The following is a 25269-nucleotide window of genomic DNA, read 5'->3' as shown; positions in this document are numbered from 1 at the left end:
AAGTACTTAACAAATAACAAAAGGCAGTTAAGCTATCAAACAGTATTCACCTACCTTAAGGACAATTAATGAAGGATGTTTTTCTTTAACTCAGGAAATTTCGTTTGTTACTAATCTGCTTCTTAGTGTAATGACTCACGTGTCACAAGTAAAAACACCAGAGCAGAAGTGTTTTTTTCTTTATTCATTATGTATCACCCTTATATGCATATGTATGACATTCTAAAAAGCAATCAAGTGACTTCTCATTCACGTCATAGTCTAACACTGTTGTTTTTTTACACACACAGACATACATATACTCTACATTTTTGGTTCATAAATGTGATTTGCCTTTATATATACACGTATGTGTGTATGTATATACGTGTATATGTATGTACGTGTGTATATATATGTGTATTGAGTTTTTTGTTTGTTTGTTTTTAAGACGGAGTCTCGCTTTTTCACCCAGGTTGGAGTGCAGTGGCATGATCTTGGCTCACTGAAGCTTCTGCCTCCTAGGTTCAAGTGATTCTCCTGCCTCAGCCTCCTGAGTAGCTGGGATTACAGGCACTTGCCACCACACCCAGCTAATTTTTGTATTTTTAGTAGAGATGGGGTTTCACCATGTTGGCCAGGCTAGTCTCACATTCCTGACTTCAAGTGATCCACCTGCTTCAACCCCGCAAAGTGCTGGGATTACAGGCGTGAGCCATCACACCTGGCCATTATTTTTATATATTTTTGGTAAATTTGGAAAAACCTAATGGCAGAAAACTTTTAAATAAATGGTAAAAATTACTAAAATTGTAGGTCACTTATGCCTTCTAGTACGTCTTAATCTATTTCAACTCAATGCTTCTTTCGTAAATTGGTCAAGTATGTTATATTATTGGTTTCACAATCTTTGTTTACTACATTTGGTTTCATCTATTTCTGTTTCAGAGATGCAAACACAATTTTTAGAGGAAATTCCTTGGCTACCCGATGTCTGGATGAGATGATGAAAATAGTGGGAGGGCACTACCTGAAAGTAACATTAAAACCTATTCTTGATGAGGTACAGAATATATCTCCAACAGTGATAGTTTGTGACCTCATGATAGTTGCTCTTTTACCAAGTGATCTGTTGATGGGAAGGGTTTATTCATTCATGCGTTCCTCAAAAAATAAGACTGAACACTTTAGAAGCAAATTATTTACTTTTCTATCAATGGATTTTTACTCAAAAGGCACAGTATAGTGTAGTCTACATTATTTCTTTGTTACGGGATTTCTCTCTTAGCCGGAGTTCCAAATATATGACAAATACTTTTTGATACCGTGTTTTAAGAAAATTGCATATATTATCCCTGCATAGGATGTTTTACGCTTAAAATTTAAATTTCTATAATTACCTTTTATTATCAGAACAATAACAGTTTTTTCATTTTGTCAGATTACTTAGAAAAAATCATTAACTGCAAAATTTATTTTTCAGATATGTGACTCCTCAAAATCCTGTGAAATCGATCCTATTAAATTGAAAGAGGGAGATAATGTAGAAAATAATAAGGTAAGTCCTTGTTATATTGTTTATAATTGTGTTAAAATTGGTCTTAATGGTGTAACCTTTCTCCCACTTACATTATAATAAAGCCAGATAGAGGGAAGCAATGCTGTGTATTCTTTACGTAAGCCTTTACTATTAGCAGCATTTCCTAGGATTAGTTTTTAGAATGTTATTTCCTCAGTGGTTTCACTTTATTTTTGTTCTTGATTGTCTCTTTTTGTCTCTAGAAACGATAGTGAACTTAAGCTATAGCTAGTTACAAGCCCTGTTCTAGCCATTCCTTTGGGCTCAAACTGATCAGGCTAAGTGACACAGTGACTTGATCAGTCATTACTTTCAGTGGCCTCTGAAAAAGCAATGATTGTGTCAGGGTCACACATTTTTATTGGAATGGATAATAGTGTCACAACGTCCTGTGCTTGTGTATCCGAGTTATTTTGTGATTTCCTTTTGGATCATTTTATTCCCTGTTGCTTCTTGTGAGGTTTATTCATAGATTCACCTCTTAACACCTAGCAAATCTAAATTTAACTTATTAAATTAAGTCAGTATATAAATTGTCCTTAAACCAAATGAGTTTGGAAAAGGGAAACAGTGCTTTAAAAAATGTTAGATAGTGACTGTCTAATAAACCTCATTTTCTTACATTTTTCTTTCATGAAGGCTATTGAAGATGTGTGAACATCAAAATCTTAATGTTTCCCTTTTTAAATCCTGCAGGAGAATCTGCGCTACTATGTAGACAAGTTATTCAGTACAATTGTAAAATCAAGTATGAGCTGTCCCACTGTAATGTGTGATATCTTTTATTCTCTAAGGCAGATGGCTACTCAGAGATTTCCTAGTAAGTGCCTTGTTTTACTAAAACATGCCGTTTCTTTTTCTTTACTTTTTTGTAGATATTAATTACATCTTTGGTTTGTGCAAGATATTTAAGGTATTTATTTATTTGTTTGTTTATTTTTGAGACAGAGTCTCGCTCTGTCACCCCAGCTGGAGTGCAGTGGTGCTATCTCGGCTCACTGCAACCTCCATCTCCCAGGTTCATGCCATTCTCCTGCCTCAGCCTCCCGAGTAGCTGGGACTACAGGCACCCGCCACCATGCCCGGCTAATTTTTTGTATTTTTAGTAGAGACGGGGTTTCACCATGTTAGCCAGCATGATCTTGATCTCCTGACCTCGTGATCTGCCCGCCTCGGCCTCCCAAAGTTCTGGGATTACAGGCGTGAGCCACTGCTCCTGGCCTAAGGTTTTTAAGTACAACCTTCTTTAGTTTTTCAAAATGATTCTAGCTTTCTCATAAGAAATCTGATTTTTCTTGAAATCTCAAAATACATATTCCATTTTATTTCAGTATAATGCAACTTTATACAAAGAGCAAATCAAAATCACCATTAAAGAAAGGCAAAAATTTAGAACTGTAACATTGTATAAGTAAGCATTTATACCAGATGCTTATGAGAGTTAAAAATACCTTTGTTATTTATACCAACTTATCTTTTCCAGCTGCATGCATTCAGATAGTGAGAATCTTTAGTTCCATAAAATTGACTAGATTTGACAGTATGAGAATGCTAATAAGGTTTTGGTGGTGAGAGGTTTTTATAGAAATGGTCTTAGACATTAGAAACCTTTCTGTTGCAACATACATAGAGTTTTAAGGTACATGTATCAGTAACTGGCATATTTTAATTTTGAAAAAGTAGCTATGTCAAGGTTTTGCTTAGAAACTTTTCATTAAATTCAGAGTTACTGTCGCTGTTAATACTTAGAATTATTCACTTTTTAATATATCTCTGATAAGTAAATAAACTAGCTATGGCTAGCTTTCCAGATCTGTCTATAATGGGGGGTGGTGGGTAGGAGGGTAGAATTAGGCAGGTACTTAAATTATCCATCTTAACCAGCTGTGCAAAACTGTGAGTTTATTTCTGTAACCATCTGGAGAGATTTTGCAGTTTTATGTTCTTTTAAGTTTGTGCTCACCCTGTGCACACATGTATGCAGTTAACTGCCCTTCTGCTAAATTGACCCATTACTAAATTAGTGGGGCTGAGTTGTCTAACATGTAGATAAATTCGTATCTAAATGTCTTTGCTAATTATAGTTGCAAATAAGTAAGTAAATCTAATCTTCATAACAAAAATAAGGGGAGCCAGAGGCACACGGAAAAGTGAAATGCTCATTGAAATTTTATTTTTAAATAGTTAGATCATGATAACCACATTGACTACTTAGTAACACACACAGTGTTAGTGTGTTAGCCTCCATTATCTCCTGTTGTCATCTTCACAAAACCACATGAGGTAGGTACTACTCCCATTAGGTGAGAAACAAAGGTTTAGAGAAGCTGAGTAACTTTACCAGCGTCTATGGATGGCCAACAGGCAAGCAGGGCCTCAAACCTGGGCCTGGTCTACTCCAAACCACTTGCTGCCATTCACTATACTCTATTTGGCCTTAAATCTGTTTTAGCTGTTTAATTCTTCTTTATATAAATGATCTTAAACACTTTTTGGATTTTTTGTTTGTTTGTTTTTGTTTTGAGACCGAGTTTCACTCTTGTTGCCCAGGCTGGAGTGCAATGGCACAATCTCGGCTCACTGCAGCTCTGCCTCCTGGGTTCCCAGCCTCCCCAGTAGGTAGGATTACAGACACAGGCCTCCCCGCCTGACTAATTTTGTATTTTTAGTAGAAACGGGCTTTCTCCATGTTGGTCAGACTGGTCTTGAACTCCTGACCTCAGGTGATCTACCCGCTTCAGCCTCCCAAAGTGCCGGAATTACAGGTGTGGGTCACCGTGTCCAGCCAACACTTTATGTTTTTATATACATGCAGATGTATCTCCTTAGTTATGTTTTTGTTGACTTAACTACTAATATGGTCATCATATCCTCAGTAGACTATAGTAGTGACAGTTTTGTTGCCATAAGTGTTTCATATTCTGTCGTTTTTGTTGTTTTTACTACCCTAGAAGAATGGGGAAAGGAGAGGTAGGAGGGCAGGGCAGACAGCAGGTAAAAAACAGATATTATTAAAGAATGACAAATTAAATGACTTGTTAATGGTTACCTACTGAATGACTTAGAAGAGTTAAAACTCGAACCAAACCTAAAGATTCTTTCCCTCGCCACCTGCTTCACCACCATCCGTCTGATTGTTGGGTACAGTGTTGACTCCAGTCTGAAAGTTGTAGGTGAATGATCAAAGCCACCAGTAGTCTTCAGTTCATCTGCATTTTTATTTATGGACTATTGATAGCTTTTTTAAAGTAAACATTTCTGTCTAATTGTTTTTGTTGCATAACTTTTAATATTATCAAGATTCTGGGGAGGGAATTGAAACAAGAACCTAAAACTGAAAGTAGCCTTGTATCGTACTCTTAAGGGATTCAGTGTTACCACTAGGTAGTGCTAGATACTACTTTTATTTTTGTCGTAATTTTAGCAGTCTCTTCTTGCAGGTGAGGAAAGAGGTATTTTTCAAATTAAAATATTTCTATAAACCTAACAGCGTTGTCTTTTTTCATATTATTTCTTCTTTTGGATTTTTTAATCATAGGGTGTTTTAATTTAGTCATAAACATCACTATCATTTCATCAACTCGGCTCTTACTAGACAAATTATGTTGCTCTCCTAGTTTACGTGTCTTTTCTATATTTTTTAATTTATCATCTTTGTTTTTTAATTGTGTTTTTGTGCATGACATTTCACCATTTTTTTCCTGCAGATGACCCTCATGTTCAGTATTCTGCAGTGAGCAGCTTTGTATTTCTTCGTTTCTTTGCTGTAGCCGTAGTATCACCTCATACTTTTCATTTGCGACCTCATCATCCAGTAAGTGTTTGTTCTTCTGAAAGCTTTATTCCATTTTTTTATTTTTATTAAAATGAAGAAAAGATAAAATAAGTCAATTTCACTGGGCTGTATTTTCTTATAACTGATACTTAAATTTACTCAGAATTTTTCTTGGCCATTTCAGTCTTTCAAGTGAGACTGATAATCCTATTTTTTGTTGTTGTTAAAAGATGTTCTACAAGAGTGATAAAATGCTAATTATTGAAGGTTGGTGATGAGTACAAAGGGGATTTGTTATATTTTTTCATATGCTACTGTGTGTGTTTATAAATTTCCATAAGATTTTTTTTCATTAGTTATGGGTTTCATTTTGATAGGTATTTTATTTAAACAAAATCTGCCTTCCTGATTTATTAAAATAGTTTAATTTTGCAGATATTTTTAAATTTCACGGAAATTTGAAGAGGCTCTTTTCTCTAAGAAAGAAGGCTACAAGAGAAATTCCATTTAATTTAGAAACAGCATCTAAGATAGAAGATTTCAGTAGCAATGAAACTGACAGCATATAATTAGAAAATATTAAATGGCAGGTGAACTGGATAAGCATGAACAGTTAAAACAGAAAAAGAAACCAAGAATGCAGTATAGTGAAAGGTGTAGGAACTTTTATTGGAATATAACTTGTTAAATATATCAGTATTTTTACTTTTTATTTACCTGAGGTAATACTGTAAACATACGAGATTTAAAAATTTTTTAAGCATATAATCTTGTGTTCTGGAGTCCTATTTAATTACCAAAAATCTAAATCTCCACTGCATAGATTTACATGTTTATTTCTTAATTTTTAAAATTCTCTATTTTTGCTGTACTTCTGATTCCTTCTTATATGGTGTAATTTGGCTAATTCTTTAAGCTTTTATGTTCCAAATACTTTATAATCTTATCTAATTGCTCTTAGTTGCTGATTTGTATAACAAATAATAATAATAGCCCACATTTATTTAGTGCTTTGTACTAGGCCTTGTTCTAACTACTTTATGTTTTAACTTATTTGGTCCTCCTGGCAACCCTGTGAGGTAAATTCTGTTATCATCCACATGTGCAGATAAGGAAATCACAATAGAGTAACTTTTCCACGCTCACACAGCTGACAAATTATGATTTGATTTTACTCAGTTTGAACTGGATTTAACTGGGATTCAAATTCAGTCAGTCTTTATCGTCTGTAAGCTTAATCCTATCCCTTCCAACCTCTTAGACAGATGTTCAGGTACCTACAGTGTATCATTTCATGCTCAGTACTAGAGATGCAGTGATGAATAAGATACTCTTTGCCCTTAGGAAACTCACAGCCAAGAGGAGTTGCTCAGTAGTGTAGGGAAAACACATGAGTTTTAGAGTTAAACCAAGTTCTGAATACCCATTTCTCCTCTCAACGACTACATGACATTGACACTCACTTAAGTTTGTGAGTACTGAATGGAACCATGTTGCAGTGGCAGCACCACGCCCTTTCTTGCCAAAGGATAAATGGTCTGTGAGTAGCCCCAGCAGAGAGTGGGCCAGTGTCCTTTTGTTCACAGGGCTGTCCATTCTGTGGCTTTGTTACTAAAGCTGCACAGAACTCTGAGGCAATGAAAGCGTGGTAGCAACATTCTGGACATAAACAGAACACCTACTTCTGAACTTGTGAGTCTGCCTTGTATTCATACTTGAATTTGCGCATTCCTGTAACAGATGTTGGTGGATACTTAGGTTGGTTCCATGACTTTGCTATTGTAAATAGTGCTGCAAGAAATGTGAGTGCAGGTGCCAGGACATCTTTAAGAATATTATTTTCTTCAAAGGCAGAGAATTGTGGGGACCTTTTATAGATATAATGAAATCCCAAATGTTACAGCTAAAATGTTTTCTGAATAGCCTTAATTTAGGTGTGTTTCTATTTTATAAGTATATTATAATGATCATATTTCAGATATTCCTTCTTTTCCAGATTGCCTTATATTCTGGTCATCTCTTCCGCTTCACATTCATTGCCTATTTTCAATGTGGGGGCGGGGGGATACTAAAATATTAAGGAATGTGAGCCAAAAATTGAACTAAAGCTTTTCTGTATCTAAATTTTTCTTGGTATATCTTCAGATGCAAGATATTGTTTGCTTGAATCCTTAAAACAAATAAAAATGGTCTGTGTTTTGATAGAAACTTACACAAATGTATGGATTGGTGAAAATTCAGCAGGGTATACATTTAAGATCTATTCATTTTGTCATATGTAAATTATACCTCAATTTAAAAAAAAATGAAGGAGCAAAGATTTCTGAGGGAGCACCGTTTAGTCAATTTTATATATTACTATATATTACTTCTTTCAGATAGACAGGCCTGAAAAACCTCTTGGATAATAGACCCAAATAATCACCCTCTGGTAAGATCAAAAAGAACTAGGTGACTTCACATTTCCTAAGCTGAATTTAGGTCTTTGCTTCCATGGTGAAAAGAGTTAATTGCAAAAGCCATTTAAAGTATTGAATATGTTTAGGGGTGAGCTGAGCACAGAAAATTTGGAACACCTGAAACTGCCATTTTAAGTTATAAGGTAGTAAAGTAGATGCCTTTGACATTCCAGAAGTGAATATAATTTGTCAGGTAATCCAAGGTGCCATACTGTATGAAACAACTTACATATAACATTGATAAAATTATGGCTTTGGCCTGTAATCCCAGCACTTTGAGAAGCCAAGGCGGGCAGATCACCTGAGGTCAGGAGTTCGAGACCAGCCTGGCCAACAGGGCAAAACCCTGTCTCTACTAAAAATACAAAAATTAGCCAAGCGTGGTGGCAGGCACCTGTAATCCCAGCTACTTAGGAGGCTGAGACAGGAGAATCGCTTGAACCCAGGAGGTGGAGGTTACAGTGAGCTGAGGTTACACCACTACACTCCAGCCTGGGCAACAGAACGAGACTCCATCTAAAAAAAAAAAAAAAAAATATATATATATATATATATATATATATATATATGACTTTTAAAAGCACCACATCTTTAATAATTACTTTGGGAAGAATTGTTAATTATATATGGCTTCTTTAGTCTCTTAATTCCTTAGGCCGGTGAATTGTACCCAGCCTTAGCTAGATTTTAACTGTGTGTGGTTTGAACATTTTTGAGTCATTGTTTTACAGCAATGTAGTCCATTTACTCTATTCTTCTTTTTTATACAAATTATTTTCTTGAAAACTTAATGGTAGTTTTGGTCTTTTTTACATTCTTTAGGATGCACAGACAATTAGAACATTAACTCTCATCTCAAAAACTATACAAACTTTGGGAAGCTGGGGGAGTCTGTCCAAAAGCAAGGTAAGTCCTTACATCTTTTATTTTGTTTTTACACTTCTAAATGTTGTTACATCCTATGATCCTTTCTCCTTGACTTACCTTCTTCCAAATTAAAAACTATACACACACACACACACACACACACACACACACAGAGTAGCTGTCTTTTAAGTAGATACTCTCTTAGTCACCTGTTAAAGAGGACAGTTTCAGAAGCTGGGCATGGTGACTTGTGTCTTTAATTCCAGGAAGCTGAAGCGGGAAACTCACTTGAGGCCAGGAGTTCAAGGCTGCAGTGCACAATGATGGCACCTGTGAATAGCCATTGCACTCCAGTCCCAGCAACTTAGCAAGACCCTGTCTCTAGAAAATAAAAAAAAATTTTTTTAAATAGTTTAATGAGAACATTAAAAAAAAAATGCAGTTTCATGAAAACTGCTAAATAAGGCAAAGAGAGCCTAGTAAGGAAGTGCAGGACAGTCTGTCTATCTGCCTGCTTGTGCCATAATCGCATGACAGCTTTGAAAGAAGTCTTCCACTCCAAGCCCTGAATTCTGAAAATATATAATTGAGTCCTTTTAGGCCTTAATCCTCAGCTTAAAAATATAGTCTGTTCTATTCTTAATTCTCTAACACATATAAACCCTGTGTTTGTTTTTTCTTAGTCAAGTTTCAAAGAGACATTCATGTGTGAATTTTTCAAAATGTTTCAAGAAGAAGGATATATTATGGCAGTTAAAAAGGTATGATTATTTTATTCTGGAATTAATATTTATTTCATATAGCATAGGGGAAATAACATTTTATATGTATTATATCAATCCCCAGTTTAAATAATGTTTAAACTGTTCATCAAAAAGGCTTCCTTTTTCTTTTTTCTTCTTATACAGGGCTGTGCTTTTCAGCTTTGAAAATACCTAAATAAGTTTAACAACTACTACTATTGCCAGTGCCTTAGAAACACAAATTACAGATGTCTAGGGTTAGAATTTCTCAAAGTGACACTATTGGCATTTGGGGCCAGATAATTCTTGATTCTGAGGAGCTGGCTTGTGCGTTTCAGGATATTTAGCAGCATCCCTGGCCTCTACCCCTTAGATGCAATAAGTATGCCTCCTGTTTTGACAGCCAAACATGCCCCCAGGTATTGCCAGATGTTCCTTGAGGGACAGAATTGCCTCTGGTTGAGAACCTCTGGTCTCTGGGGGTAACGGCTTTGTATGGTGCCTGATGTAGAATGGGCACTTAATTGCCCTAGTAAAAAATTTATACATTATTGAACATTTAATGAACAATATAAATTCATGGTAGTAACCTGAGGAAAGTTACTATAAATGTACAAAAGCCTATAGTATATAATATCCGAACACAAGTCCTGCAGCATACAAAAATCACTTCACTTAAAAGTTGAGAACGTTTTGAAAGGATCTTTAATTTCTTGAGTCTTTAGTCCTGAATCATCTAAACAAAATATAGCATTATTGTAAAATGCTGAAAATTTATAAAGAAAAGTTAACCTTTGAAGTACTCTACCCCATATAGTCTAGAAGTTAAGAGTTAAAAAATAAGGAGAGAAATGAATTATATCTAAACTGGGCCTGAAGAAAGTACTGTATTTTATGTATCACACTCTTAACTTAATGAATCCAAATTAACAAAGCCAAATGTTAAAGACTTCATTCAGTTTCTGTAGCATAACTAGCAGTTGGTTGCCAGAGTATTTATTTTGTTGAGGTATACATTTGGGCCTTTTTTTATACTTAGGATTCTTACGGAGACTTAGTAAGTAAAAAATGATGATTTAAAAAATTAAAGTCCATTAGAATATTTTTCATCTAGAATAGTGCCTGTTTAACCAAAAATTTTTTAGACAAACCATTGAAGGCTTTTCAGGAGAAAGCCTTTCAAAAGAATAGGCAAAGAAAAAGCTGCCCTTTTATTTTTAGGACATTGTTGAAACATTTGTGGCACTGTAGGCAGACTTTTATTGGCAAGATTATGATGTACTGTCTTTTGTTTGAGGGTTGTTTTTCCATGTTTTGTGACCAAGGCTATGGTAGTATCTGATTTTTTTTCCCCTGATATAATCAGAATGTGTAGAGTTGATAATGTCAGTGGAGAAAGGATTTAAGGGTACCAGGAGTTGAGTCTGTTCCTGATCTGCCCTGAGTCACCCACTCACATTCTAATGGACTATCGCCGTAGTATGCCTCTGTCTCAGATTTGGTTCTAAATCCCTAAGCTGACATAGGGTACTTTGTCCTAATATCCTAGTTTCCTTTATTATTTAGTAGTTACAACAAGATATGTGCAGTGCTATAAATTGTAAAAGCTTGTGAAGCTCAATTTCTCATTTTATATTGGCACTCTGACTAGTGACATTTACTATTGATGCAGAAGAAAATAAGAGTATAACTCTGAATCATATGCTATTCCCTGCAGAGTTTAGAAAGGATAACCTGGATAGTTCTATAGACAAGGTGACCATATAATTTGATGTCTAAACCAGAACACTTTTAAGAGTGAAAAATACTGTTAGTGATTATTCTGGAATGATAGGAATGGCCCTGATGGGGATGGTCCTGAGCAAACTGGGACCTATAGTCACCCTGCCTATAGTCCATCTTAATTACTGGGTTTTCTTTCACTTTATATCTCTGTATTTACCCCATAGTTCCTAAATAAAGTATTGGCTGGGCACAGTGGCTCACACCTGTAATCCTAGCACTTTGGGAGGCCGAAGTGGGCGGATCACCTGAGGTTGGGAGTTGCAGACCAGCCTGGCTAACATGGTGAAACCCCGTTTCTACTAAAAATACAAAAAATTAGCCAGGCCTGGTGGCACATGCCTGTAATCCCAGCTACTGGGGAGGCTGAGGCAGGAGAATTGCTTGAATCTGGGAGGTAGAGGTTGCAGTAAGCCGAGATCATGCCATTGCACTCCAGCTTGGGCAACAAGAGCAAAACGCTATCTCAAAAAAATAAAATAAACTATTATAAATAATATTTGCTAGCAAATCAGTGACTTCAGGTATATATTAAGAAATAAAACATTCACATAACTCAGACTCCATTAGTGGATGGTCCATCTGGGAGAACTGATGCTATGGTAGGGTGCTTCTTCAGTTCCCTTGGATACTTGTACCCACATTACCCATATATAATGCAAAAGGAACTCTGTTCTTGTTCTTTCACTTACCAGTATTTTCTCCCAGCAAGCAGAAGTAAACATTCCATTTGAAAACTCCTTAAGTCTGAGCTCTGCTGGGCAATCATCAGCCAGTCTTAGGAGAAAATGACTGTGTCTACAAATTCTACTTTAGAATAGGCACTGGAGCCTCAATATTATCCTTATTGGAATGTGGTTTGTTTTTGTTTAAGTCCTAAGCAGAACAACGTAGAAAAGTATAAAGGAAAAAGCAAAGAAATGCAAACCCTCTCTGAGTTTCTGAGTTTGTAATACCCACCTAATGAACTAAACAAATTGATAGCTCATTTAGGAGGCAAAATAGGATTCTTTAAGAACAAGAATTGTTCCTCAAAATCAAGGTAATGGTAGATTAAAAAAAAAAAGAAAGAAAAAGAAAAGAATTGTTCCATCCAGGCGTGCATGGTGGTTCACGCCTGTAATCCCAGCACTTTGGGAGGTGGAGGCAGGCAGATCACAAGGTCAGGAGTTCGAGACCAGCCTGGCCAATAAGGTAAAACCCTGTCTCTACTAAAAATACAAAAATTAGCCAGGCATGGTGGTGGGCGCCTGTAGTCCCAGTTACCTGGGAGGCTGAGGCAGGAGAATCGCTTGAACCTGAGAGGTGGAGGTTGCAGTGAGCCAAGATCACACCATTGCATTCCTGCCTGGGTGACGGAACAAGACTCCATCTCAAAAAAAGGAAAAGAAAAGAAAAAGGAATTGTTCCTTGAAGTGCTAATTTCCCTTTCCCATGAAGAGACAACCAAATACTAAAAAGCCTTTAACCAGTCAAGGTAGCGTATTTGTGAAGTTAAATGTTCTTCACTGGCTGACCTGGTAAAGATGGATACTATAAATTTTCTTGAGTCACCACATTCCAACATTCTCCATGGAAAGTTTATAAATGGTGATTAGATTTCCAGATTATCCCAGATAACCTGTTTACACTTCAGTCATAACTGTGAAATACCATCTTTCAGAGTTAAAATCAGTTATATATAGTAGAAGTTGGCAAACTTTTCTGTAAAGGGACAGTGAGAAAATATTTTAGGCTTTGCTGATCACATACGGTCTCTGCCCCTTAGTCTTTGTTTTCACAACGCTTTCACAACCCTAAATGTAACCCTGATTGTTACATTTAGAAATGTAATAGTTACAGGTTGAGTATCCTCTATCAAAAATGCTTGATAAAGTGTTTTGGATTTTGGATTTTTTCAAATTTTGAAATACTTTTATTCATTCTGTCTCTCTCCATGTATATTTTTTTAACTGGTTGAGCATCCCTAATCTGAAAATCCAAAATTCAAAATCCAGAATGCACCAGCAAGCATTTCCTTTGAATATCCTGTTGGCACTCAAAAAGTTTTGGGTGTTTGGAACATTTGGGATTTTCAGATTAGGAGTGTTCAACCTGTATTCTTATGGGCCTTACAAAAACAGGCTACAGGTCAGACGTGGCCCTCTGACCCAGACTTTGGTGATCCTTAGCCTATAATAAAGGTTCACAATCTTATATGTAAAATCATTGGGACCAAAAGTATTTCAGAATTCAGTTTTTCAGAGTTTCAAAAGGTAATCAGTATATACTGTATGTAACATCCCCCAGTGGAGCCTAGGGTAGCACCCCACAATCAAATACATTAATTCTTATAGCACAGTGTATGAATACTTACAGTAAGTAATATAAGTACAGAGTATAAATAGCCTCACACCAGTTCAGGTTAAGTTATACCCCTTAATGAGTACTTCGAATCAAAGACAAGATTTTAAAACTTTGTATTCAGAACTTTATGTATTTCAGAATTGCAGTTAAGGAATTATGGATTGAATTATTTCTACATGGAAATATGTTCTGGGTTTTAAGTAACTTAAGAACGAAGTTTTAGGCTGGGCACGGTGGCTCACACCTGTAATCCCAGCACTTTGGTAGGCTGAGGCAGACAGATCACTTGAGGCCAGGAGTTCAAGACCAGCCTGGCCAACATACTGTAACCCTGTCTCTACTAAAAATACAAAAAAATTAGCTGCGTGTGGTGGCACATGCCTGTAATCCCAGCTACTTGGGAAGCTGAGGCATGAGAATCACTTGAACGCAGGAGGGAGAGGTTGCAGTGAGCCCAGACTGCACCACTGCATTCCAGTCTGGGCAACAGAGACTCTGTCTCCAAATAAATGAATAAGACTTTTATAATACTTGTCATTTGTAAATTAGGGATTTCCTTTATAATATGTGTTTTGTTTTATAAATTACTATCGTGTGTATTCATTAGTAATGAAGAACTTCCCATTATAATCAATGACATGTAAGATAAACTGAATTTTTTATAATGTTCCTTATCACACAGTGTAATATTTACCCATTTCCCCGTTTAGTTCTTGGATGAAATTTCATCTACTGAAACTAAAGAGTCCAGTGGTACGAGTGAGCCTGTGCACCTGAAAGAAGGGTAATTTAATCAAATTAGACGTGAAAGTCATGTATCAGTATAGATATTAAGTAAGTACAAAGAGCGTGGGTCTAAGAGTGAGGAGATCTGGCATTATGTTCTGTGTTAGAACTGCCAAAATTAGCAGTCAGGTAAGTCACCTTTACTGTCCTACAAACTTTATGGCAGAAAAGCATGATTTCCTGTGCATACAGTCCTAGAGTTGTTTTGCAATTATAGTGAGATGATGGGTATTTAGAGTACTTTAAAAAAGTAACAGCACTATTAGTCTTAATGTACAGTGTTCATTATAAGTTAAGCGGGGGAATCACTCATTTGGTCCTTTTTTGTTCTGCATAGTACAATTAAAAATATTAAATTAATTAAAGACCTTAATCCTTTAGTATGGCCAAAATAAATGCAACAGTCATGGATGGCAAAAACATTTCTATATATTTAATATAATCTTACACAACTATTCATGTCATTTAAAATTAAAGGATACTTCTTTGTTTTGGATTAACTTTTAATTTTTGTAGCTAAATGTTTACATCTGTTATGTTGGCAGTGAGATGTATAAAAGAGCTCAGGGAAGAACTCGGATTGGAAAAAAGAATTTTAAGAAGCGATGGTTCTGCTTAACAAGCAGAGAGCTCACCTACCACAAACAGCCAGGTAGTTGTGTTTATGCTTTATTATGGGGTTTTTCCTGGTTCTCAGTGTAGGTTTCTTTGCCGCTTATTGTGACTCTAGTGAATCCTTTCAGTAATATTACTATAGTTTGTGGTTTCTCCATACGTACTAAGAATGAAAAAATATTTGACAGTAACCCCATGTATATTATGTTTTTCTCACATTAAATTTCTTGAGTTTCTGAAAATGGTATTCCTTTAGTGTGCTCTGTTTTCTAAAAATCCATAGTATTCCATACTGTTATTTATCAAAGAGCAACAGCTAAACCTCTTAGAACATGGGAGTTTCTTTAACTCTCAGAGGCAAAATTAGCAAGATTCAATATCTAATAAATGAGAATATTTCTGTGCTTTGCTGGAAAATATCAGCTAGACATTCCCACAGTTACACCATAGATTGTGATACCTATTCTGTTGTCAAATTCATCCTAGGTTCTTAGCCAAGTTAACCCCAAGGTAGATGACTTAATAATTTGCCTTCTGAGAAGACTCTGTTGCTTGTACAAGTGGGCTATTTGTGTAAACAAAGCCATCTTCCTACAGTGTGATTTGAGAGCTGCAGAGAGGCAAAGCTTATCCCTCAGTAGACTGACACAGTCCTTTAAATAAACTGCTTTTGAGTTTATTCCATTGGGGTGATTTTCCACAGAAGGCCAGGTGTGGTGGTTCATGCCTGTAATCCTAGCACTTTGGGAGGCAAAGGCGGGCGGATCACTTGAGGTCAGGAGTTTGAGACCAGCCTGAGCAACATGGCGAAATCCCATCTCTACTAAAAATACAAAAAAATTAGCCGGGCATGGTGTCACATGCCTGTAGTCCCAGCTACTCTGGAGGCTGAAGCAGGAGAATCGCTTGAACCCGGGAGGCAGAGGCTGCAGTAAGCCGAGATCGTGCCATTGCACTCTAGCCTGGGTGACAGAGCAAGACTCCATCTCAAAAAAAAAAAAAAGGAATTATCCACAGAAGGCCATTAGCTTCTGATATTTTAGCAAGAAGAATTTAGTATCTAGATCTCAGATCACATCTATATAGTAGAATCCCTTCTGCCCAAAATAATTAGGATCCAGAGATGTTCATTTAACCAAACCAAAAGGTTGGTTAAAGCAAGAATCATTTAAAAGTAAACAAAAAGATGCATACAGATCTTAAATATTTATGTATTTGTTTACTAGCATTTTGGTAGAGAACCATGATTATTTCTTTGACTATTGACGTATAGATCAGATTTCCTGTCTTTCTTGTGTAAATATACCCATAATGCATCAGTTTTCAGGCTGATTTCTCCAAGGTAAATCTAGAACTTAGATACTTGAAAAGTAATCCAAGCACAAAATCCTCTTAGATTTTTAGGATAGTTACACTAGTCTTTTACAGCTGTCTTACCCCCACATAAATCAGCCTTATTTGTGGAGGTATGCATCTCCTTTTTAGAGGGTTTTCAAAGCATTTACCTGATTTTCAAATAAGTAATAAACCTCTTGGTAGTGGCCACTTACTTTGTCTCTTTATGTGAAGTAAATCATAATTACAACATAGAAAACTAGCATAAATAAGTTTAGCAACAAACCCAACGGACTTGGTAAGCAAAACAGCCTAACCGATGGAAGTAGAAGGGCGCAGGCTTAACAGAGTACCCAAGCAACCACAAGCGTTTAGCATCCCGTGAGCAGCATTCAGTATGTTTTACAGAGGAAATGGAGAGTCTGTTAATCCGTTAAATCTGTTAGGTAAAGATCTGTTAAGAGAGCTTCTGCTGTAAATTCTGGAGTAATACATCAGATATAGGGTGCTTTAAAGAGGATATAATACAGTTAAGTAGAGTGCTTCAGTGGAGACTCTTGAATAGTAGAGTGATAAGGAAAATATTTTATTTCATAATTCTTCGTTAGGAATGGCTTAGCCAGAATGACTACATGTGTCCCAATATATTAGAAAGATATAAGAAACCAAATGCATTATACTTTTGGGTATACTACCCAGATAATTTGTTATAACATTTACATATTCAAATAACTAAAATTCAATAGGCTACATATATGCCCTTTCAGATAGCTGCTTTTGTTTTTTGGAGACAGAGTCTCACTCTGTCACCCAGGCTGGAGGGCAGTGGCATGATCTTGGCTCACTGCAACCTCTGCCTCTCAGATTCAAGTGATTCTCCTGGCTCAGCCTCCTGAGTAGCTGGGATTACAGGTGCCCGCCACCACACCCAGCGAATTTTTGTATTTTTAGTAGAGACAGGGTTTCACCATTTTGGCCAGGCTGGTCTTGGACTCCTGACCTCGTGACCTGCCTGCCTCGGCCTCCTAAAGTGCTGAGATTACAGGTGTGAGCCAGCGTGCCCAGCCCAGATAGCATTTTTTAAGCTAAACATATTCTGAATGTTTTAGAAATTATAACTTATTGAATACTATATAAATGTTCTCACCTCTGCATAGCAGTGGGTGCTAATTATGTTTACATTAATGGTACATTTAAATAAAAGTTAAGGTAAATTAGTCATTCTCTATGAATAAATGAGTTCTTTTTTCCTCATTTAAAGCATTTTCTAATCCAAACCAATATTCTGAAGTATTTTTTGGTTTATAATCTTCTTTAAGAATTAGATAGCTGTGGACCCCTTTGTCTAGAAAACTGTACCTACAAACAGACAAAAAATTGTGCATGTAACTTCAGGGAGTTCATAGACACAAAATTTTGCATAATAATTTCAGGAAGTTCATAGACCTAAAGTTCATCTATGATTCTCAAGTTAAGAACCTCTGTTCTTGCCGGGTGCAGTGGCTCACGCCTGTGATCCCAACACTTTGGGAGGCTGAAGCAGGTAGATCATGAGATCCGGAGATAAGACCATCCTGGCCAACGTGGTGAAACCCCATCTCTACTAAAAAAACAAAAATTAGCCAGATGTGGTGGCGTGCAACTGTAGTCCCAGCTACTTGGGAGGCTGAGGCAGGAGAATTGCTTGAACCTGAGAGGTGGTGGCTGCAGTGAGCCAAGATCATGCCATTGCACTCCAGCCTGGGTGACAGAGGGAGACTCTGTCTCCAAAAACAAAAAAGAATCTCTGTTCTGTCCACTGATTTTAAGAGAACAAAATTCTCTAGAATGATGAGGCTACTAGAGGTATAAAATAGACACATTAGAAGCTACATTGTTTTTAAGCCTTAAGAAATTTAAAATTTTGGAATGACATTGGAGGAATGAGATATGAAATTTCAAGCTTATTTACCAAAGCCTGTGGTTTTAAGCTTCCATGCTTTTTGTTTTAACTATTTTGATGGATCTTTCCAAAATATATTACATGCTTCCCTGCCTTCTAAAAAAGAGTTCATTGAACGTAAGTTAACATCTTCTAGATGACTTGGGGCTACCGTTGATAATATTAATTGTTATATGGATTCTGATTTAGTGATATTTTCAGGGCTGCTTAAGGGTGTGTGCAGCTGTTTACTCCAGCTAAATGCATTTACTCCGCAGCTAAATGCCTTGGACTGCTGTGCTTTTTGTGTTCCTGTGTTCGCTTTATACACTTTTTCTCTATCCTTTGTGGTAAGGCTGCGATCTTACATTTCTTGTGATGTCTGTGAACCATAATATAACACCTTACTCCCATCCCATCACCCACCTCTGTTTTTTACAGCAATGTACTATGAGTGAGGATGCAAGTGCTATGTTTGTTTAAATTATACCTAAGATTAAAAGGCTTTGAATGAAAACGTCAGGACTTTCTCCTATAAATAAAATACCTGGGCTTTGTATTCTCTGTTTGGTTGTTGAGCAAATGTTTTGCTTACTTCCAGGTTCCCTGCTGTTTTCTAGATAGCCAAGACTCCTAGTTAAGTAGTCTTTTGCTACACTTACTATGTGACTTTGGTGTCTGAAAGAATACCTCCCAAATTTCCTGTAACATAGACTTAAATCATTGAGTCTTTCACTCTGTCTTCCTATTATACAGTAGTAGTGTGAATTAAGTATTTCTGTCCATTAGTGTCAAATAATATGGTCCTTTCACACTTTACTGGAAAATGAATTAGTAGAATTTTCTCTGTTTTAAGGATTTTTCTTCAATAAGTTGTTAAATTTTTGAGGCCCCTTTAGGCAAGTGCTAACAGGCAATAGTAAGCAACTAATCAGTAGAGTTAAACTAACATGTAGCAAATGAATATTATCAGACACTCGGCCATCAGTCGTGATTACCTTGAGAGATTTTTATGGCCTTGTGTACTTATGATTATGATTTTATACTCCTTTACTATAATTTAGTCATCTTCTACAAGTAAAAGTTCTCTTAGTTATATGTGGAGATCAAACTAGTTATTGATGTTCCAGCCTCTTTATGTCTCATTCAGCCTCATCTTTTGCAGTATCCATATGTAGTTTCACCAGACTACTTTTTGCAGTTCCTTCTTTACATCTTTTACATGTTCTTTTGCATTCATGCTTTTGCATATGTACCTAAAAATATCTACCTAAAAATTCCTTTATTTTCTTCTTTACCTGTGTAATCTGTTGTCCTTTAAGTCTTAGATCAAGTGTCAGCTCTTTATGGAAGCCATTGTAAGCCTCATCTACCTCAGTGTTGCTATTCCCTTACTGTCTATCTTTAGCCACATGGCATACTGTGTATGTAAAAAGTAATGACTTTTTTCCATCTCTTAAGATCCTCAGTGGTAAGGACCCATATTATTACTAGTGGCATAAAGGTATATAGTAAGTATTCTTCAAAGGACACCATGTCTTCCATATATGCTGTCATCTGAATTATATTAAGAACCACTTGTCTTTCTAAAATTTCTGCCAGGCGTACTAATTCATCTTTGAAATTCTGTTCTGTAAAATTTAATTAGATACTGTCTTCTTTGGGGAGACCTGTTATACACATATACATACACACAACTTTCATGTGACATTAAATGCCCTAGCTTATATAGCCAGCCCTACCCTAGCTCATATAACCAATGGACATTGTAAAAGAAATGTCCATGATATTTTAAACATAAATGCTTAAAACTGAGGTTAACATGGTTTTCATCTGCCTGCTTTTTTTTTTTTCTGATAGCTAAAGAACAAAATACATAATTGATTCAATCATGCATTTATTCAACAGGTGTTTTATTGAGTGCCTACTATGTACCAGACACTGTTCTAGGCTCTGGAGAGAAAAGTAGTAAACAAAACATATCAACATCCCTGCCCTTATAGATCTTTACTAAGAGACAATAAACAGTAAAAAGAGAAAATTATATTTATGTTGGATTATTATAAATGAGATGAACAAAAAAGAAGCAAGGACAAGGAACAGAAAATGATGGGTTCAGTGAGGTGAGTTAAAATATTAAAAGGTCGGCCGGGCGCGGTGGCTCAAGCCTGTAATCCCAGCACTTTGGGAGGCCGAGGCGGGTGGATCACGAGGTCAGGAGATCGAGACCATCCTGGCTAACACGGTGAAACCCCGTCTCTACTGAAAATACAAAAAACTAGCCGGGCGTAGTGGCAGGCGCCTGTGGTCCCAGCTACTCGGGAGGATGAGGCAGGAGAATGGTGTGAACCCGGGAGGCGGAGCTTGCAGTGAGCCGAGATTGCGCCACTGCACTCCAGCCTGGGTGACAGAGCAAGACTCCGTCTAAAAAAAAAAAAAAAAAAAAAAAAATATTAAAAGGTCTAACCAGGGAAGGCTTCACTGAGAAAGTGACATTTGAGCAAAGACCTAAACCTAAAGATGGCGAGTGAACCATGTGGATATTTGCAATAAAAGTGTCACAGAAATAGCTAACAGCACCCAGAACAAATGCCTTGAAATAGAATCATGCCTGGAGTGTTGAAGAGATAAGAGAAAGCTCTTGTGGCTGGAAAAAAATGAAGAAGAGGGTAGGTCATAGGAATTAAGATCAAAAAGGTCATAGAAGTGCTAGATTTTATAGGACCTTGTGGGCTTTTACTTTGAGTAAAATGGAAAAACATTGGAGAGGTTTAAGCAGAAGAATGACATTGTTTAACTTATGTCTTAATAGGATAACTTATGTCTGTGGAGTGTTACATGGAGAATGAATGAAGGGTACAGGGAAACCAATTAAGAGACTATTAAAATATTCTAGAGGAGAGAAAAGAATGGCTTGGATCTGTTGGTAGCAGTAGAAATGATAAAAATGGATCACATTCTGGATCTATTTTAAAGATAGTACCCAGAGGATTAGATACTGGGAGTGAGAGAAAAAGGCACGTTAAGGATAATTCCAAGGATTTGGGCATGAAGTTGACTTTTAAAAATAGATACAGAACTCTTTTTGAGGAAAAAGAAAAAGAAGAAGCAAAGAAGGGGAACAGAAAATGATGGAGTCAGTGTAAAACTGAACTTAAAAAAAAAAAAAAAAGAGTCCTGGTAATGGTAGAAAAAAAAACCAAGAGTCCTGGTAATGGTAGAGAAGCTTGTATTAAACTAAGTCTCATAGATAACAATTGTAAACCTTGAGCAGAATATATATAACAATTCTTTGAAGAATTTGATCCTTGAAAGAAAGGAACAATGCTGGCTAAGACTTATTGATTGATTGAGATAGAGTTTCATTCTTGTTGCCCAGGCTGGAGTGCAGTGGCGCAATCTCAGCTCACTGCAACCTCTGCCTCCCGGGTTTAAGCGATTCTCCTGTCTCAGCCTCCCCAGTAGCTGAGATTACAGGCATGTGCCACCATGCCCGGCTAATTTTGTATTTTTAGTAGAGACGGGGTTTCTCCATGTGGGTCAGGCTGGTCTCGAACTCCCAACCTCAGGGGATTAACCCACCTTGGCCTCCCAAAGTGCTGGGATTACAGGCATGAGCCACTGCGCCCAGCCTAAGATTTATTTTTATACAGCTTTTCCCCTTGAAAGCACTCCCAGTCTAGTCAGTATGAGGTAGTGCTAAAATGCAAGCAGAAAACTAAGCTTTATTGGCTTGAGATACCAAAGGATAGAGTTTAGGGCTATCAGAGAGGCTGGAAATTGAGGCATAAAGAGGAGTTCTTCAGTCTGCATGTGAACTCCTCTGAAATCTTTAGTTGACTCTTAAACTGCTCATGCAAGAGGGACCTGTCCCCACAGGGGCTAGTGAAAAACAATAACTGAAAACTAAAAAGATGAGCAGAGACTTCAGTTTCTGTCCCCCTCAAAGGAGACAGAATTTGGAATTTTACTTAGAGAGCTTAGCAAACGCTTCAGTATTTTCATCAAAATCTCAAGAGTGGTGGCTCAGTTGTAAAGACTATGTTCTAGGATTAAGAATAAACAAAGTATAGTATAAACAAAGTATAAAACCAACCCTCACAATAACCACCAATGATGTAACTTCAAGGGAAGGTAACTGAATCCATAGTTTCTACAGTGTTTTATTCATGATGGCCAGTATGTAATGGAACATTAACAACTCAAGAAGAAACACAGAACTATAATGCATAATCTGGAGAAAAGGTGATCAGTAGAAGTAGACCCCTAGATGATTTACATGTTGGAATTAGCAGATGTGAACTTTAAAGCCTCTGTTACAAATATTTCAAGGACTTGGTGGAAAAGTAGTCATCGTGAGTAAAGAAATGGGGAATCTCAGCCAAAAAAAGAAAAAAAAAAAGGAATCAAATGAAAATCCTAGAATTGAAAAGCACAATACCTGACATGAAAAATCTGATGGGCTTAACAGCAGATTGGTTCACTGAACTTGAAGATAGATCAGTAGAAATGAAAGAAATGAACCAATCTAGAACACAGAAAAGACTGGGGGAAAATGAACAAAACCTCAGTGACCCTTTACTACAATATCAGGTAGTCTAACATATGCATGGTTGGTGTCCCAAAAGGAGAGTAGAGAAAGAATTGGACCAAAAAAAAAAAAAAAAAAAAATTGTTTTTGAAGAAATAATGGCCTAGAATTTCCCATATTTGATGAAACAGTATCTTGTAGATCTGAGATGCTCAGTGAACTGAAAGCATGATAAACACAAAGGAAACTGCAGTTAGACATACAATAGTCAAACCAGAGATAAAGAAAAAATCTCATAAGCAGAGAAACAGAAAACAAGATACATACGAGGGAACAACAGTACAGTTGACAGCCAACTAACTCCTCATAAAAAGCAACTAAAGGCCGGGCGCGGTGGCTCAAGCCTGTAATCCCAGCACTTTGGGAGGCTGAGGCGGGCGGATCACGAGGTCAGGAGATCGAGACCATCCTGGCTAACATGGTGAAACCCCGTCTCTACTAAAAATACAAAAAAAAACCTAGCCGGGCGTGGTGGCGGGCGCCTGTAGTCCCAGCTACTCGGAGGCTGAGGCAGGAGAATGGCCTGAACCTGGGAGGCGGAGCTTGCAGTGAGCCGAGATCGCGCCACTGCACTCCAGCCTGGGCGACACAGCGCGAGACTCCGTCTCAAAAAAAAAAAAAAAAAAAAAAGCAATTAAAACCGGAGGACAGTGGAATAATCTCTTTAAAATGCTGAAGAACAAAAGTGTCAACCTAACATTCTAGAGAAAATTTTCTTCAAAAATGAAAATATATTTTAAATAAATGAAAGCTGAGAGAGACTCTATCGTGAGCAAGCCTACACTATAGGAAATGCTAAAGGAAATTCTTCAGGCTGAAAGGAAATAATACCAGATGGAAACTTAGATCTACAAGAAGGAATAAAGAGCACTGGAAATGGTAAATATGTGGGTAAATGTAGGAATGCCTGTTTTGTTGTTTATTTTTTTCTCCATTTCTTTAAAAAGCAACTGTTTGATGCAAAATGTGTAACATTTAATTATAGGGTTTATAACATATCTGAATATGAAATATATGACAGTAACAGCACAAAGGAAGGCGTGGAGTAAACTATTCCAAGGGTCTTATATTTTATGTGAAGTGATGCAAGAATAATTTTAAGTAGATTGTGATGAGTTAAGGCTGTATATTATAATATCTAGAACAAAAATTTAGGAAAAAACAATATAACTAATCCATCCCCTCTCCTCCTCCCAAACAGTAAATAAATTAAAATGTGAGGAAAGGAAGAACAGAGGAGCAATCAAATGAGGTGAGACAGAAAACGAATAGCAAAGTGATAGCTTAAACCCAGCCATATCAATAATTACAGTAAAAGTAAATGAACTACATTACATTGAAAATCACAGACTGTCAGACTATATATTTTAAAAAGCAAGATCCAATAATATACTCCTACAACATATCCACATTAAATATATTATAAAAGCACAGATAGGTTGAAAGTAATTCGGTGGAGAAAGACGAGTAAACAGGAAGCAGTAATCCCAGACCAAGTAGATGTAAAAATGACTTTTACCAAATACGTTTGGGCACATTTTATAATGACAGAAGGAGCACATAATCCTAAACGTGTACATACCTAATTACAACTTCATTGTAGTTGGAGAAAAAAACAGAATTGAAATAGGACATCTACAATTCTAGTTGAATTTTTTTTTTCTTTTCTTTTCTTTTCTTTTTGAGACAGGGTCTTGCTGTGTCTCCCAAGCTGGAGTGCACAGACATAACTCACTGCAGCCTCGACCTCCTGAGCTCAAGAGATCCTCCTGCCTCTGCCTCCTGTGTACCTGGGACCACAGGTGGACGCCACCACATCTGGCTAATTTTCTTGATTTTTCGTAGCTGCAAGGTCTCACTTTGTTGCCCAGGCTGGTCTCAAACTCCTGGACCCAAGTGATCCTCCTGCCTTGGCCTAGAATTACAGGTATGAGCCACCACACCTGGCCTGTACTCAGATATTTTAATAGTCTTCTCTCAGCAATTGTTAGAGCAGCTGGCACAAGAACCAGTTGTCTTACAGAAGTTTGGAATAATACTATCAGTCACCTTGATCTAATTTACACATTTATGGGACACTAAGCCAAACGGGTGCAGAATACATATTCTTTTGAAATGTGCATTGGACCATTCAGTAAAATAGGCCACCACATGCTGGGCCTGGAGTCTCAGTAAATATCAAAAGATTGACTTTTTACAAAGTATGTTCTCTGATCACAATAGAATTAATGACAATATGATATCTAGAAGAGCCCCAAATATTTGGAAATTAAATAAAATACTTCTAAGCAATCTATAGATTGAAGAATTCACAAGGAAACGCAAAAATATTTTTAACTTAAATGATAGAATGCAACAAATATATTGAAGTTTGTGGGATACAGCTAAAACAGTACATAAAGGGAAAATGATTGTTATAAATATTTGTATTAGCAACTAAGGAAAATCTTTTGAGTCTTTATAGGTTAGGCAAAGATTTCTTACATATATA

General features: G+C 36.8%; 1 protein-coding gene across 3 annotated transcripts in view; it reads left to right on the top strand.

Moving 5' to 3' along the window:
* RASA2 (RAS p21 protein activator 2) overlaps window positions 1-25269 on the top strand; it is a 123589-nt gene that overhangs the window by 78615 nt on the left and 19705 nt on the right. The window contains exons 12-20 of one of the 3 annotated variants that reach the window (XM_025377330.1): window positions 928-1042; window positions 1463-1537; window positions 2255-2378; window positions 5266-5372; window positions 8615-8698; window positions 9343-9420; window positions 14241-14314; window positions 14862-14968; window positions 18314-18325. In XM_025377330.1, coding sequence (XP_025233115.1) covers window positions 928-1042; window positions 1463-1537; window positions 2255-2378; window positions 5266-5372; window positions 8615-8698; window positions 9343-9420; window positions 14241-14314; window positions 14862-14968; window positions 18314-18325 — 776 coding nt within the window. Of the gene's footprint in view, window positions 1-927; window positions 1043-1462; window positions 1538-2254; window positions 2379-5265; window positions 5373-8614; window positions 8699-9342; window positions 9421-14240; window positions 14315-14861; window positions 14972-18313; window positions 18326-25269 lie in introns of all 3 variants that reach the window. The other 2 variants (XM_025377332.1, XM_025377331.1) reach the window with 2 other exon arrangements.

The sequence above is a fragment of the Theropithecus gelada genome, chromosome 2 (assembly GCF_003255815.1).
Source record: "Theropithecus gelada isolate Dixy chromosome 2, Tgel_1.0, whole genome shotgun sequence".
NCBI classification, from domain to species: domain Eukaryota; kingdom Metazoa; phylum Chordata; class Mammalia; order Primates; family Cercopithecidae; genus Theropithecus; species Theropithecus gelada.
This window is presented reverse-complemented; position numbering and strand designations above follow the sequence as displayed.